Here is a 16,114-nt window from a genome sequence, read left to right as displayed (position 1 = left end):
ACATGTGCTGGAACTACGGAGGCAATAGGAAGAAGAGCGTCCGGCTTTCTCATAGAAGACATTCATGGCTCCGTGAGGCTTCCCTTGCCAACGCTTATCGAATGCAACGAAATGCCTAACAACACGACCGAGATTCCAACACCGGAAGTGGCATTGCATCACCCTCATCTCAGAGCTGTTGCTAAATTCATTCCTTGTTTGGACCCGGGGGCCAAGATTCTACTTCTCCTCGGGAGAGACATCCTCAGAATACACAAGGTTCGACAACAGCGCAACGGACCGGCTGATGCGCCATTTGCTCAGAAACTGGATCTGGGATGGGTCATCGTAGGAAATGTCTGAGTAAGTCGAAGTCGCACACCGGACTGTGTCAGCAACCTCAAAACAAACGTCCTCGAAAATGGACGTCCCTCCCTTTTCGAGCCATGTGAGAATCATTTCTTGGTCAAGGAGAAGCTCACTGCCATGCAGGGGTCGACACACTGCTTCCAACAAGCTCAGTACGCTGCTAGGAAACACAGCTATGACGATGGGATCGCTGAAACGCTGTTCCAGACAACGGAGGATGACAACAGACCTTCACTGTCTGTCGAGGACAGCAAGTTCTTGAAGCTGATGGACGACGAGTTCTCAAAAGACGAATCCAACAGTTGGATAGCGCCTCTTCCCTTTCGTTCTCCAAGGCCTTGGCTTCCGAATAACAAGTGCTTGGCCGAGTCACGCTTCACTGCTGTCCAACGGACATTGAAGAGAAAACCAGAACTGATGGAGCAGTTCACAGCCTTCATGGACAAGATGTTCAAGAACGGCCATGCCGAGGAAGCTCCACCAGTTCGAGAAGAAGAAGAGTGTTGGTACCTCCCCATCTTTGGTGTTTGCCACCCACGAAAACCCGGCGAAACACGAGTTGTGTTCGACTCCAGTGCACAGTTCAAAGGCGTGTCTTTAAACAGTGTGCTGCTTACCGGTCCAGACTTGACCAACAGCCTGCTCGGAGTGCTCATCCGATTCCGGAAGGAACCCGTGGCCATAACCGTGGACATTAAGCACATGTTTTACTGCTTCCTGGTGCGAGACGACCACCGAAATTATCTAAGATTTCTGTGGTTCCGCAACAACAACATCTAGAGTGACATGGTGGAGTACCGAATGAAGGTACATGTGTTTGGAAATAGTCCTTCACCAGCAGTTGCAATCAATGGGCTGCGGAGAACAGCACGAGAAGGAGAGGAAGAATTTGGCAGCGACGTCAGGCAGTTCATCAAGAGGGATTTCTATGTGGACGATGGGTTGAAGTCTCTCTCTACAGACAAGGAAGCCATCAGCCTGATACGCTGCACACCACAGATGTTGGCCGCGTCAAACCTCAAGCTCCACAAAATAGCCTCGAACTGCCCTACAGTGTTAGAAGCATTTCCAGAAAAAGACCGTGCCAAGGATTTGAAGGATCTTGACTTGTGCAATGGCACGCCGCCAATCCAACACAGTCTGCGAGTTTCTTGGAACCTGAAGAAGGATGTCTTCACATTTACGACTCCAATCCAAGAGAAGCCATTCACTCGACGCGGTGTCTTGTCAGTGGTGAATAGCCTGTACGACCCACTTGGGTTTGTTGCTCCAGTCATCGTTCAAGGGAAGTCCCTCCTCCGAGAGCTGGTCGTTGGGACATGCGACTGGGACTGTGCACTTCCTAAAGACAAGAGGGCCGCGTGGGAGACGTGGAAAGACTCCTTGCAATTGCTCAAGCGGCTGGACATACCTCGCACCTATTCCCCTGCCTCACTTACTACCGCACAGCGCAAGGAACTGCACATATTCTCCGACGCATCAACCAAGGCTGTGGCTGCAGTGGCTTACCTCAGAGTGACATATCCAGATGGTGCGTGTCATGTTGGGTTCGTCATAGGAAAGGCTAAGCTAGCACCACATCCGGAACACACCATCCCAAGGCTTGAACTGTGCGGCGCGGTGTTGGCGGTGGAGCTAGCAGAGCTCGTCAGTCGTGAAATAGATATGGAGCTTGATGCTGTAAATTTCTGCACTGACAGCAAGGTGGTCCTAGGTTACATACATATGAGACTCGAAGGTTTTATGTGTATGTCAGTAACAGGGTCGGACGCATCAGGAGCTCTACACGGCCAGAGCAATGGCACTACGTTCCTTCAGACGTGAACCCTGCGGACCTCGGAACAAGCTCTGTGCCAGCAGCCGAAATGGCAGGATCGGCCTGGCTGACAGGCCCGGAGGTTTTGTATCATCAAGAACACTGCTCGCGGGTATGGAAGGGCAAGTTCGAATTGGTCGATGCTGATTCCGACACGGAGGTGCGGCCCCAGGCAAATGTTCTCGCAACCAGTGTAGACGTGCAAGAACTCGGCAGCAGGCGGTTCGAGCGCTTCTCGAGTTGGATTAAGCTGACTCGCGCAGTTGCAATGCTCGTGCGGCTGGTGAGCAAATTTCGGGGCACCTCTCACAACGTGTCAGACTGCCCGCATAACAGCTCATCTCGACAACTAGGATCTTCTACAGAACACCTAGCCCGAGCGAAGGCAGTCATTATTCTGTCTGTCTAGAAAGAAGCGTTTTCAGAAGACTGGAAAAGCTTGCAACGAGGAAAGCGACTTCCGAAGTCAAGCCCTCTGTGGACACTGGGCCCATGAGTTGATTCCGACGGTCTTTTGAGAATTGGTGATCGACTAGACAGAGCAAACCATTTCGACCAGCAAGAGCGGAAGCCCATCATCATGCCAGGACGGCACCACGTCACCACCCTGATTGTGCGGCATTACCACGAGCTGGTAAAACATCAAGGCCGCCATTTCACTGAGGGAGCACTCAGGGCAGCTGGGTTCTGGATCGTCGGAGCTAAGCGGAGCATCGCCTCATACATACACAGTTGTGTTACGTGTTGTAAGCTCAGAGGAAGGCAGCTGCAGCAGAAGATGGCAGACCTGTCTGCAGGAAGGCTAAGCACCGAGCCGCCTTTCACTTATGTCGGAGTGGGCGTCCGGAGGGGGGGGCAAGGGGGGGCGGCTGCACCCCCCTGGAAAATCACTCACTCGAACCGTGAGTGATGGCCGCACGCCAGGGGCGGTGGTGCGCTCAGCCAAAAGGGTAAAAGCAGCCCCGCTTCCACGCTTTGGGTCACATCTGCTAAATGCCGCGTCCGGGCGCGCGTCTTTACGCCGTTTTCAAACCACACCATCGTTAGCTCTGTTGAAGGGCGACCTGTTGCAGACATACAGCGGCACCGGCGAGCATGTGTTTCGAGCCGCCTTGAGATGGGTGTCTGTTTCTTTGATCTCTAGACAGATAGCGACACGGTGGCAGACAGTGCACAGGGCATCTTGTTTTTGCCTTCGTTACGCCGGCCACCGATGACCTCTTCAGGAGGGAAGGACAAATCAGCCGTGTCCACCCCGCTTTGTCGGGCTGCTCAGGGGCAAGCGGGCGATGAGTTGGCGCCGCCGCTCGCTGTCTCCTCCGATCCACGGGAGAGCGCAGTTCGGTAGAAGCGCCGCTTTCAGAATCTTCGGCAAAGGGGATTAGCTGCTTTTGTTCACGGCGACGCAGTCTCTAGAGGCGCCCCCACACCAGCGTTCCTTGCGTCTTCTCCGAAAACCAGCGCCTTTGGTCAACGCAGCCCGATGGCACCTGCCTGGCTCGCCTGTCACCTCTGACTGGGTCTCAAATCACAACAGCGCCCATGTACTTTGCGATGTCAGTGCATGGTAAAGAGACCCAGGTGGTCGACATTATCCGGAACTCTGTACTACTCCGTCCCTCATAGCCTGAGTCGTTTTGGGGCTCTGAACCCCATAAAAACACACAAAACAATTTTTCCGACCGGAGTGGCGAGTGTCCCTTCCCCTCGGAAGTCGCGCGGAAGTAAGCCCTTGCACGTGTGCGCGCCGCTGTGTTTGTGCTTCGGTGTTTTTAGTGGCCGGTTGTCAACGAAGCTGAAAACAACCGAGACAGCGGACGAGAAAACGACGAGCGGCGAGCAGTGTGTGTGTGCGGTTGCTCGACTGTGCGGATGCGCGAGCAAGATGGAGCGAGGTGTATGAAGCTGCGAGCGTGCACTTTTCTTGTAAATAAGTTTTCGTTGTATATATAGTCATCTTTTGTTTTCAACGTACGCGTTCAACCGTTTTTCCAATCAATGTGTATGATGAGTGTGCACCGAGAGCGTGTAATGAAGCACAGAAATGAATTTATCACCCGCGTAATCACGCAATTCGCCCAGAAAAATCCGAGGCGCCTACAGTTGCTGTTCAAGGAAGACTGACTGAGTGACTGTAGTTGCGTGTTTGTGACCATATTGTGCTGTGTGCTGGTCATCAATCCGGGTGAGTCGAGAACCCGTATGCAGCAAGACTGAGCACTCTTCTCCACGAAGTGACAGTATCTTTTTGCATTTTTTATTAATTTTGATTGTTTCTTCGTTGATAAACTCCAATGTATCTCTCCTAGCCACGCTTTAATTTTGTAATTTTTCTTTCATGTGTGTATTTAACTTATTTTTTATTTATATGTAAATAAATAAATTTACTCCGCAAATAGTGCCTTTTTGCTACGAACATACCCCCCCCCCTCCGGCGCCAACAACCAATGGGGCCCCCCCCTGCAAAAAATTCTGCGGACGCCCTTGTGTCGGACTAGATGTATTTGGCCCGTGGCAAGTCGCTTGTCGTTGGACCAGAGGCGGTGAGGCCAACAGCAAAAGGTGGGCCGTGCTCTTCACTTGCATGAGTATCCGCGCTGTTCACATCGAAGTGATCGAGAGCATGGACACCCCAAGTTTTATTAATGCTCTCCGGAGATTCTTCGCCATAAGGGACCCGGCAAAGCAATTGGGGTACGATTGCAGTACGAATTTTGTTGGAGCGTGCTCAGAACTAAAACTGGACACCAGTGGCCCAGACCACGACAAGCTAGGAACATTCCTGTCAGAACAAGGATGCACTTGGGTATTCAACCCCCCTCATGCTTCTCACATGGGGAGGAGTGTGGGAAAGAATGATAGGAGTCACACGGCGAATTTTGGACTCCATGCTTCTTGAGGGTACCTCTCGTCGCCTTACTCACGAAGTCTTGGTAACCTTCCTGGCTGAAGTCTCGGGGATCATAAATTCCTGACCCCTCGTTCCTGTCTCAACGGACACCGAGTGCTGGGAAGTGCTGACTCCTTCAACACTCCTGACCCAGAAAGTCGGCGGCAACACAGTGCCACCAGCCTTCGGTGAAAAGAATGTGTATCGGCGACAGTGGCGGCAGGTTCAGTGGCTGGCTGACACCTTTGGTGCCGTTGGCGACGCGACTTCCTTACCACCCTGCAGAGTCGTCGGAAGTGGCAGGGGACAACTCGGAATCTCAAGGCAGGTGACCTCGTCCTCCTGAGAGACAGCCAGATTCATCGCAACGAGTGGCCCATGGGACTCATTGTGAACGCCATCGCGAGAGCGGACGGCAGGGTGCGAAAGGTCGAGGTCAAGACGGCGACACGGGGAGTGATTAAGACGTTTCTCCGTCCTGTGACTGAGACAGTCCTGCTTATTCCGTGTGAGGACTGAACAAATCACATAGTGGTTATATGTACAACCAGACGAGGAGTGTGCTGTCCCGAGTCCAGTTTGAATTTCCCGCCCGGGCGCCAGCCACATCTGCGAACACTGGACTTCTCTCCTCCCCGCTCTTTCTCTTCCTTCTGCCCGTGCGCCTTTCCTCTCGCCCGCGTGCTTTCTCCCTCTTTACACCTCCCTCCGGCGGTGTCATGTTACGTAACTCGTGACACTCTCGTTCCTTCTACCGCGCTGCACGACTCTGGCAGCACCGCATTTTTGCAGGTTGTAAATGCCTGGATAAATGTTCGATTTTCCTTGTGTTTGCGACCTGGCATCTATCTGAGGAGTGGCCGCAGCCCCAACGCGTGCCACGGAATCAGAATAATGTGTAAGAAGCTTTTTTCTGGTAATGGGCGTCATTGGGCTCCTTCTGTTGCTGCTCATTATATGGATTATTATTTGAAAAATTCATACAAAAATCATGCTTTGTTTTTGAGTACGGAGGCGCTGAGCTCGCAGTGGCTAGGAACACAAACTGCATGCCGAAATTATGAATTCTACACGATGATGACTCCTCATCAAATTTTTCAGCAAGAGCTATTATTAGCTAAATATAAGGATAATAATATATGTTCTGTAACGAGATTTGCAGGCAAAACATCTCAAGAATAACTAGTCAAAATGCCCGCTCGAGCTCCGACCATGAAGGCAACAATCTCGAACCGTGCGGTAGTGGTATCTTTCTCTGTATGTTCAGGTCCGGCTAAAAGTCAATCCATCCTTCCGAGTCCTGGGTGGCAGCAATATATTGCATGGCTAATAGCACTGCTTCAGGCGCACCCATGAACAGTCTCGCGTTTACGTCGGCGCTAATCTCTCGCGGGTGTCGGTCGGTCCACAATGTGGTTGACCGGGGAGATGCGCTCTGAGACGCGGTATGGCCTGTGATACTTGGGGAGAGGTTTATAGAGAGGACGGAGGTGGTAGATGGCACGCGAAGCCAGACGAGAAAGCCGGGCAGAAAACTGTAAGCAGTGTGGGTGGTGTCGAAGTGGAATTTTTGACTCCTTTGCTCAACAGACGTTAACGACCCAGTGAGCTCACGGTACCCCTCGGCATGCTTGGAAGCTTCTGAAATGGTGGTGGATCAGAACCGTCATGCCGGTAAAGAAGTACAGTGTCTAGTGGTAAGGAAGTTTCTCGCCCTTAAAGAAGAAAGAGCGGTGAGAAGCCAGTGTTGGTCTGCGTAGTGATGTTGTAGGCGTGGGCGTTGAAGGGCATGATGCTGTCTGAGGCGGAATGTTTGGAAGCCACGTACATGTACAGCATAATGCAAAGGTGCGGTTAAACCGTCCCGTCAAACAGTTAATCCACGGATTGCAGGCCGTTGCGTTATGTCGAGGGATCTTACATTGTTTGAGGATAGATCCCACGATATCGGACAGAAAGACGCCCCCGTGGTCTACCAGAAGTTCTGTTGGTGCTCTATGGCGAAGAATTAAGTTATACAAACTAAAGATGCAATGTGTGGCGCCGCAGCAGTAGGGAGAGCCGCGGTTTCTGCATAACGCGTGGTTGGTCGACGACTACATTAACTAAGCGGTTGCCAGCACCAGTTTACAGAAGGGGTCCGTACAGGTCAATGTCAACGCGGTCAAAAGGACGGGAAGGGCAAGAGAGAGGCTACATTAGGCCAACTGACTGCTGAGGAGCGGGCTTCCTATGCTGACAGCAAGGGCACGAGCGCACGTACTTGCGGATGTAGTGAACATACCGCCCCAATAATAGCGGAGACGCAGTCCTGTGTGTTTTAAAGGCACCGGCATGAGCAGGCTGCGGGTAATTGTGAAATAGGGCGCATATTGTCAAGACCTAGTTGCGGCGGTGCATGTGACCATCACGAATGGCTAAGTGAGCAGCCTAGTGGCGTGGAGCAGGAGGCACAGGCGCTGCTGAGGGATAGAAGAGAAAGTGCGCGAGAGAAGGTATCTAGGGCTCCTTTTGTTGCTCAGTGCCCATGTTATCTATTGAGAACGACAGCGAAGCGCAACTCACTTGCGACTTGCACACATCGTCAGGTGGCAGTGGAGAGCGGGACCAAGCGTCAGTGTCGTTGTTTTCCGCCGGAGCGATAAATGACGCTGGTACCGTATTCTTCTAGGCGAAGGGTCCAGCGCGTGAGGCGGTCTGTAGGTTCTTTCAAGAAGGCCAGCCAAAATAGGGAATGATGACCCATGAAGGTGCCGAAAGGGCGGCCGTAAACGTAAGGGCTAAACTTCTCGATTGCCCAAACAATGGCCAAGCATTCTCAATGACGGAGTAGCTGGATTCTGGTTTTATCAGGGCCGGCTCGCGTGTGCAACAAGAGACTCGTGACACTCTTGTTTGCGTTGCGCAAGTACTGCATCGACGCCAATGGCACTGGCATTGGTTTGAATTTCGGTGGGAGCAGTGGGGACGAAGTGTCGTAAAATGATAGGTGCTGTGAGCACATGGCGTGAGGTGATGAAAGTGTGCTCGCAGTTAGGTGACCAACCGGGCAGGTCGGTTGCGCCCCAAAATATTCCTCAGTGGCGCGATGGTGGAGCCAAAATTTTGGACGAAACATCGTAATTAAGAACACAAGCCGAGAATGCTGCGAAGTTCTTTAAGAATTGGTGGCTTGGGGAACTAAGCGACGGCAAGAAGTTTCGCTGGGTTAGGAAGCACGCTCTCCTTAGAGACGGGGTGAGCTCAAAATGTCAATTGGCGGGTGCCAAAGCGACATTTTTTACATTAAGTTGGCGCCCGCTTCAGTTTAACGTGTCAACACGTGTTCCAAGCGGAGAAGGTGCGTCTTGAAATGAGGAGAGCAGACGACAACGTCGTCTGCTCTCCTCTTCTGCAGTATATCATGCTCTCAAAAGTTGCCGGGGAATTGCGTAAGCTGGAAGGCATGACATTAAATTTGCACAGGCAATCTGATCTAACAAGAAACGTCTTGAACAGTCAGCCTCTATCACAGGGAGCTGCCAAAACGCGAATCAGCAATATAAAATCAAAGTGCCTCGGAGGCACTCAAGGTCGTGATCGATTTGCGGCAGGGTAAACATCTTTGAGGGTGTTTTTGTTAAGAAGCCTATATTCGACAAGAAGGCCAATTGTGCCAACTTCTTCACTACGACGATAGGAGAGGCCCACAGAATACTGGAAGGCTGAATTACACCTCGATGAAGCATGTCGTCCATGGTTTTGTCAATAATCTAGTGATCGGTCGCCGAAGCACGGCACGGGCGTCGACGCAACGGCTTGTGGGCTGAGGTGTCGCTCTAATGAGTCAAGGTAGCCGTGTGAACCAATCGGCTTCCAGCTACGGCGAACGATGGCGGAATTTTGTACAGTAAGTGAAGAGGAGGAGGAGGAGGAAAACTTTTATTTCTATTTATAGTAAGAGGTCGATGGGGCGAGCCGGAAGGGCCCGCCCCTTACAAACACTAGGAGGGATCCCTAGTCCGGGATCCCTGTAGCTTCCGCAGCGGCCCGGGCTCTAGCTACCAATGCCTGTTGGGCATGGAGTTCGGAGCAGCCGCGCAGGGCAGCTTCCCAGTCCTCTCGAGTGGGGTGGAGGTGGGGTGGGTAGGCAGGATTGGAAGGGCATGCCCACACCATGTGGTAGGTGTCCGAAAACTCCTCCTCACAGTGTGGGCACGCGCCCGAGAAAGAAGAATTGAAGTGCTTAAGTACTGCCGGGCACAGTACAGTATTGGTATAGAGGCGGAGAAGCCAGCGCTCCTCCACCCTGGTGAGGCCTTTACAGGGAGGGGGATAGAGACCATGAAAATTTTGATAAAGAGAGGTGATCTCTTTAAAGGTGATGGCCGGATTGAAATTGAATTCCGGATCAGGCTGCGGATGAGGCGACGCCCGGTGAGTAAGCGCGCGGGCGGCAGCGTCTGCTGCCTCGTTCCCCTCAAGACCCGCATGAGCCGGAGCCCACACGATGGTACGATGGGTCGGAAACCCTGTGTATTCGCATGCGAGGAGAATTTTGAAAGCACGGTCTGGAATATACCCTTGCTCAATATTGCGGCAGGCGCCCCTGGAGTCCGTAATAATGACTCGGGACTCTGGATCTGCGGCGGCCAGTGCAATGGCGATCTCTTCCGCAAATGTAATGTTTGGGGCACGGAAAGTAAGGCCCTGAACTGTAGTGTTTTGGTGGATGACGGCCGCCGTGTACCAACCCCCATGGTGTGGGCCGGCCGCATCCACATAGAAGACACCTGGCTTATGGCCATATTGTTGAGAAATAGCCTCCGCCCGCGCGAGACGGCGACCATCATGGGTGTCTGCAGTCATGTTCTTCGGAAGGGGTCGCACCTGGAGTGCAAAGCGCCAGGCTTCAGGGATGCGGACCCGTTCTTCTGTATGTGTTGCGTAGGATATGTGTAAGCGGGTCAGAAGGCGGCTCCCCGCAGGTGTTTTGCTTAGGCGCAAGTATTGATTGTTAAGATGAGCTTCTCGTAACTCCCCAAAGGTGTTGGTCATCCCCAGACCCAGGAGACGCTTGTTGGACGTCGTTATGGGGAGGTCGAGCGCTCTCTTATAAATCTTGCGGAGAACTACTTCTAAGGCATTCTCATCGCATTTGCGTAGGTGGAGGTAGGGAGCCGAATATAAAATCCGGCTGGTCACGAATGCATTGGCCAGCCGCAGGGCATCTTTGCATCGTAGTCCCCCCCTTTTATTGGACACCCGGCGGAGCATCCGACCCACCTGGTCCCCCACCTTACGTAGCTTGTTTAGGGTAGTGTCTATCTTGCGCCTATGATGAATGAAAAGCCCCAGTACCCGGATCTCCTCGTGTTCAGTTATCGGTCCGCTAAGTAGGGAAAGGGCAATTTTGGTTGTGCACTTGTGCACTTTGAGTTGGGGCGTATGTGCACAAATTCAGATTTGCTCGGGGAGCATTCAAGACCACAGCGACGAGCGTATTCGTCCACAATAGCTGCCGCTTGTTGCAGGTTGGTCTCGATGTCTCCAACCGATTGTTGTGTTGCCCAGAGGGTGATGTCGTCCGCATACAGAGCGTGCTGCACACCGGCGACCTCTGCCAGCTGGGTAGGGAGCTTCATCATGGCCAGATTAAGTAGTAATGGCGAGAGGACAGCTCCCTGTGGGGTCCCTCGTGTGCCAAGTTGATATGGGCCATATTCTGTGTCTTGCAGCCGGATATAGGATTGGCGATGTGTAAGGAATTCTTTGATATAATTGAAAGTATTGCGCCCACAGTCTGTTTGCGACAAGTGGGATAGGATGATCTCGTGGGTCACATTGTCGAAAGCCCCCCGCAGGTCAAGTGCGACGACTACTTTATCATTGCTGGGGTGCTCGACGGGGTCGAGAATCTCCTTGTGAAGTTGCAACAGGACATCTTGTGCGGATCGGTGTGGGCGGAAACCGTACATGGTGTCTGCGAAAATGTTTTGCTGTTCCAGGAAAGCCGACAATCTGTCGCGGACCATAGTCTCCATCAGCTTCCCCACACACGAAGTGAGGGAGATGGGCCGGAGGTTGTCGGTGTTAATGGCTTTACCTGGCTTGGGAATGAAAGTTACTAGTGCCGTTTTCCAATCTATGGGGAGTGCTGTGCCTCCAATCCAGATAGCGTTGAAGTAATCGAGGAGAGTTTCGTAGGCGGGATCTGGGAGGTTGGCAATAAGCTTTACCGTCACCTTGTCCCGGCCTGGTGCTGTACCTCGCTTCATTTTAGCCAGGGCCGCTTTTAGGTCATGGAGCTGGAACGGTTGATCCAAATCCGCGTTCTCGGAACCTGCATACGAGTACGCCTGACCACGGGGATCCTGGTGTATACTCAAATATTTGTCGCGGAGCGCATCGGCCAGTTTGGCCCTGTCTCCAGTGAAGTTATGTATAGCCCTTTGAAGCTGTTTTTGTGTCTCAGTACGGGTTTGTGCCGGATCAATAAGGGCGCGGAAGAGGCGCCACGTACTCCGACTCGACATTTGCCGAGCTGCAGTGTTGCATCGGTGCACCCAATTGGAGTCGGCGAGTTGGGCCGCGTATTGTGCCGCCTGTTGGGTGATATCCGCGATGCGAATTTTGAGTTTCCGATTGTGTTTTTGACGACGCCAGCGGCGGACTAGGCTGTGTCGTGCCTCCCAGAGGTGGAGGAGGTGGTTATCCACCGCCGGGCTCGCCTCTGAGAGTTTAACATTTTGCTCGACTGATTTCAAGTGGGATACTAGGTGTTGGGACCACGTTGAGTATCCTTGGTCCATTATTGATTGAGGATTGGTGTAGCTGCTCCTAAATTTGGTCCAGTCGGGTAGTTTTGCATTGGCCTGTGGTCTTGTGAGTGGTTTGGTATGGATTGTAGTGGTAATTATGCAGTGGTCGCTACCGAGGGATTCCTCGGTGTTCCTCCAATCTGCATAGCGAATATTGTTCGTAAAGGTGAGGTCCGGACACGTATCGCGTTTAACGGAGTTACCTATACGAGTGGGTTGCGCGGGATCCGTGTGAAGAGTAAGGCCCAGTGTGGAAACAAGCTCCGCCAACTTGCGTCCGCGTTTCTCTTCACGTGTGTACCACCATAAGGTGCTGGGAGCATTAAAGTCCCCAACGATTATGAGGGGATCCCGATTCGCGACCTTCAAAGCCCGGCTGAAGATGTCTGCGAATGTAACATTTCGTAGCTTTGGGGGACAGTAAATGTTGAGTATGTGCAATGGGGGGTCCTGTTTGCGTAGCGGAAGGATCGTCACCATTACATAGGAGAAATTAGCGCTAAGATCCAGGTCAACCTGGGAGGCCGTGTAATTTTTATGTACGCAGAGGCAGCTCTGCGCATCCTGCTGGTACACCGTGTAACTGGCAAGGGTGGCGCCATTTCCTGGCTCCTGAAGGGCCACCACAGCAGGTAATTCTGGGAAAGTTGTAAGGAAAAGGCGTAGCTCGGCTCGCTTTGTGCGTGCCTTGAATCCGCGACAGTTCCACTGTACAATTTGAATAGGGATCGAATTGCTTCGCGGATGCTTCCTATTTCTAGGGGCGCCCGCCATGATCAAGGGTAGAGTTGTGAGTTTGGAGAGAGGAGGCTTGAGAGCCAGTGGCTCCAAAGAGAGGAGCGTTCTCTATACTGGGGATGGCACAGGGGACCTCTTCTTCTTCTCCGGCGATTCGACGCCTAGACGCTTTGAGCTGCCGGCCTGCGAAGGTTTTGAGTGGGCCAGCGCGCTTGGGAGCGCGGGTGAGTTGAGCGAACTGAGCGGTTATGAGGTTTGGGATAGATGCCGCAAGGTGGCTAATTTTGTTGAGTGCCGCCGTAAGTGTGGCATTGATTTGCGTTTCCAATGCGGATATTCTGTTGTTAACTTGAGTTTCGAGCGCGCTCACTCTCGCCTCGAGTGCCGTGAGGGCATGCGCAGCCTGTCCTGAAGGGGTTGCGTCGCTTTCCATTGCCTCTGCTGCGGGTGAGGCAGAGGTGTGGTTGGGGGAATTTTGGCGGGCCTCCGCTATTGCAAGGCGCTTTTGAAAATTTGCAACCTGCTCGCGGAGAGCAGATATTTCTTTTTGTTCGGCAGAGATTGGGCGTGGTTGGGATTGGGAAGGGGTAGGGAAGGGAGAAGCTGCCCTGCCCGCGCCGCTCACCTGGGAGTGTTGCTTGACAACGTTTGCCCACGTCTTGGAGCCGCCGTTCTGGGGAGGTCCGAGGGGCTTCGCTGCACCGGCTTGAGGCGGCGGTGGCGCAGCTGGAGGTTTCACCTGGCTCCTGGTAGAGGAATTCACAGGCTGGTCCATGGCTTGATCGGCAGCCTTGGCCTTCAGCTTGTCCGGGTGACGCTGGCCACGCTTGCGTCGATTCCGCTTCGATTTACGGCCGCGCTCGGCATGCGGGGGCTGGATAGAGCGATATTTAGCCGTACACGCAGGGCCCCCCCGTGGCATGGGCCCCGCCGCACACTGAATACTTTGGGTTGCACTGGTGAGGGGCCCGCACCCCCTCAACGAGTAGAGCCTGCTGTCCGCACAGGCCACACCGGTCCAGCCTCTGGCCGGGGCAGGCGTCCACGCGGTGGCCGACCACACCGCAATGTCGGCAGGCTGGAATGGTTCGCTGGTAAGGCCTAACTTGTACAAGCTCTGAATCGTAGTGCACGAAACGTGGCTTCTCTGTTCCGGCCAAAGTCAGTCTCGTTTTGTTGGATGTCCCAAATTTTCGCACTTCCAGGATGGTGCCGTAGCGCCATTGGAGCCTAGTACGGAGCGAGTCCGTAGTTTCAGAGTTACGGACGGTAATGACGCCGTAGCAGACGTCCTTGCCGTCTTGGCGCAGGTGCCCCACAAGGGGGACCCTCCCGTCGGGTCCATTAAGTTCAAATTCGCCGATGATCCGGTCGGCTAGCTCAGGTTTCGCAGTCTGAACAATAATGAGGTTTTGTTCTCTTACCGGTATTATGGTAAGGTCAGTTGCGGGTTGCGTGCCCAGGAGAGCCGTGAACGCCCGGCCGTAGCCGGTCTCCTGGAAAGTCTCGTACAACGAGACGCGGGTCCGGGGCTTGATGACGACGACGTAGTCGTCTGGAGCAGGCTTGGGTATAAAAGGCGGTTTCCACTTCGTGAGCAGTCGCCGACTGCGGCCCGACGCGTGCGGGGCGGGTGACTGCTGGTTTCCGGCGTGAACGCCGGCCGCGTCTACGGACGCCGGCTTTAAGGCTTGGCCTTGCGCTCGGCGCAGCACTGCGGCGTTCAACGCGGCGCTGCGAAATTTTGCCGAATCTGGGCCTCCGGTTGCCGCTGGGGTAACCGTTGCCGAAACTGGGCCTTCGGTTGCCGCTGGGTTAACCGTTGTCCAGTGCATGTTTTCGGGGTCGTAGCCTCGGCAGGAGATTTGCGGAGCAGCCATACTGGCGTCAGTGGCCAGAGGCCCCGATGTGCCGGGTACCGGTTTGGCCGTTAGGCCTAGCCGCGCCAGCGGCCCGATCGGGCCATGTGTTGCCCGAAAAAGGGGTTTAACCGGGCCCACCTTGGAAAAAAACTGGTGTCCAGATGTTCCCGACAGCTTTCGGTGCACGTTGGGGATGAACTTGCTAGGGTCAGGCGGAAACTTCCGCTGCTCCGGCTGAAAATCAGCGGAGCCGACGAACAGCACGTCTGACTCCCCGTGCGAACGCGCGCGTCTCCCCAGTAAGTGAAGAAGCTCGGCGCATTGTGGCGTGGCAAGACGGTCGTCGGCTGTGGCCGGAGCCAATATGCGGGTAAAATGCGAGAATGGGTAGAAAGAGAACATGACTCGGTGAAACAGTCGGGTTTGAGCAAGAAGTCGATGGGCTGATTTGACCAAGGCAGTCTCCATGTTCAAATACGTAGAGCTCAGAAAGGTTTGGAGACTGGGACCATGCTTTATCCGTTTAGGACAGTGAGCACAGCGAAATGCAAAGGCGGACCGTGACGAGAGATGGAGACGGCGGATGACATAAGGACAACGGTGGTGTAGGTGCAGTGAGGCACGAGACAAGGATGGGGACAGTTGAGCACGGAGGAATCCCGGTGTCGTCAGCCACCGACATTTTCCCCCACGAATATGATGTATCAGGGGAGACAGTGCTGCAAGGGAGAAATTCGAGCTCGGCCCGAGCGCAGTCGATGAGGCCTTGCAGGCGGGAAAAGAAGTCCCAATCTTAAAATTTATACCAGCACGATGAGAGAGTGACGCACTCGACAGCATAAAAAAACCGTGAATGATGCTTCTGGCTGTGCACGCGGCCAAAGGCGAGATTCGCTGCGCAGTAGCTGTATGAAGTAAAAACCCAGACAACGGCCTCGTCACTTTGCCAAGTTTGCGGACTAGATTCTCACTCATCACAGACAGTGTCGCCATTAACGACAAGAGCCAAGGCGGTCAGGCCCCCAACATAAACTTCCAGCACAATCGTACTGGACAAACTAGGAGCTAAACTTGACACCGAATACGGAGTTCTTGTCTCGGGAGCTGCGGCAGCTAGTTTCAATGGGCGTATGGGAATGACGTCGCAGCGGCGATACCGATCGGCGCTGTGGGCGATACCGATCAAGCTGTTCATGAGACGATGGATGTGGCGGGGCTGTGACGCCACTTAGACGTTGGTTCGTGGTTCATCCGCGGGTGGCCGCACTTGGCGACTACAGTGATGTGCACCGTCAGTTCAGATACCGCATGCATAACAAGCCAGAAGTTTGTCACGAGTACGCTAATGGTTCACACGAGCAGGGGGCGGCCGGGTTGGAAAGGCAGGCGGCTGCGTCGGGGTACAGAACGGGACAAACGCGCCGTTTTGACGGCATCGGCGTATTTGAGCCTGCGGACGAATAGGTGGTAGCGCTTGAGACATTTGCTTGCGAATCAGAGTCTGAATGCTCTAAGCCAGCTTGGAGGAAGCCTCGTGATGGCCGTGAAGAAATGGTAGCTGTCCAGCCACTTCCTCACGCACAAACTCTTTGATCTGGTCAAGCAACGAGCTGTTACAGGTGGGCGCGGCGAGGCTGTAAAACGGGTCAGGATGCATGGA

General features: G+C 53.7%; 1 protein-coding gene across 1 annotated transcript; it reads left to right on the top strand.

Annotated features, from left to right (window-relative positions):
• Positions 1-465: 465 nt before the first annotated feature.
• On the top strand, positions 466-1,128 carry LOC149334051 (uncharacterized). The gene has a single exon (XM_089557848.1). It carries the CDS (start codon positions 466-468, stop codon positions 1,126-1,128), a length of 663 nt encoding a protein of 220 aa, XP_089413974.1.
• Positions 1,129-16,114: the final 14,986 nt, after the last annotated feature.

Source organism: Amblyomma mixtum, chromosome 8, assembly GCF_055824585.1.
Source record: "Amblyomma mixtum isolate Tamu chromosome 8, ASM5582458v1, whole genome shotgun sequence".
NCBI lineage: Eukaryota > Metazoa > Arthropoda > Arachnida > Ixodida > Ixodidae > Amblyomma > Amblyomma mixtum.
Note: the sequence above shows the minus strand (reverse complement) of the source record. Positions and strands in the feature narration are given on the sequence as shown.

Excerpts from the sequence above, each read along its gene's own strand:
- LOC149334051 (XM_089557848.1), top strand. The coding sequence starts at position 466 with ATGCAGGGGTCGACACACTGCTTCCAACAAGCTCAGTACGCTGCTAGG.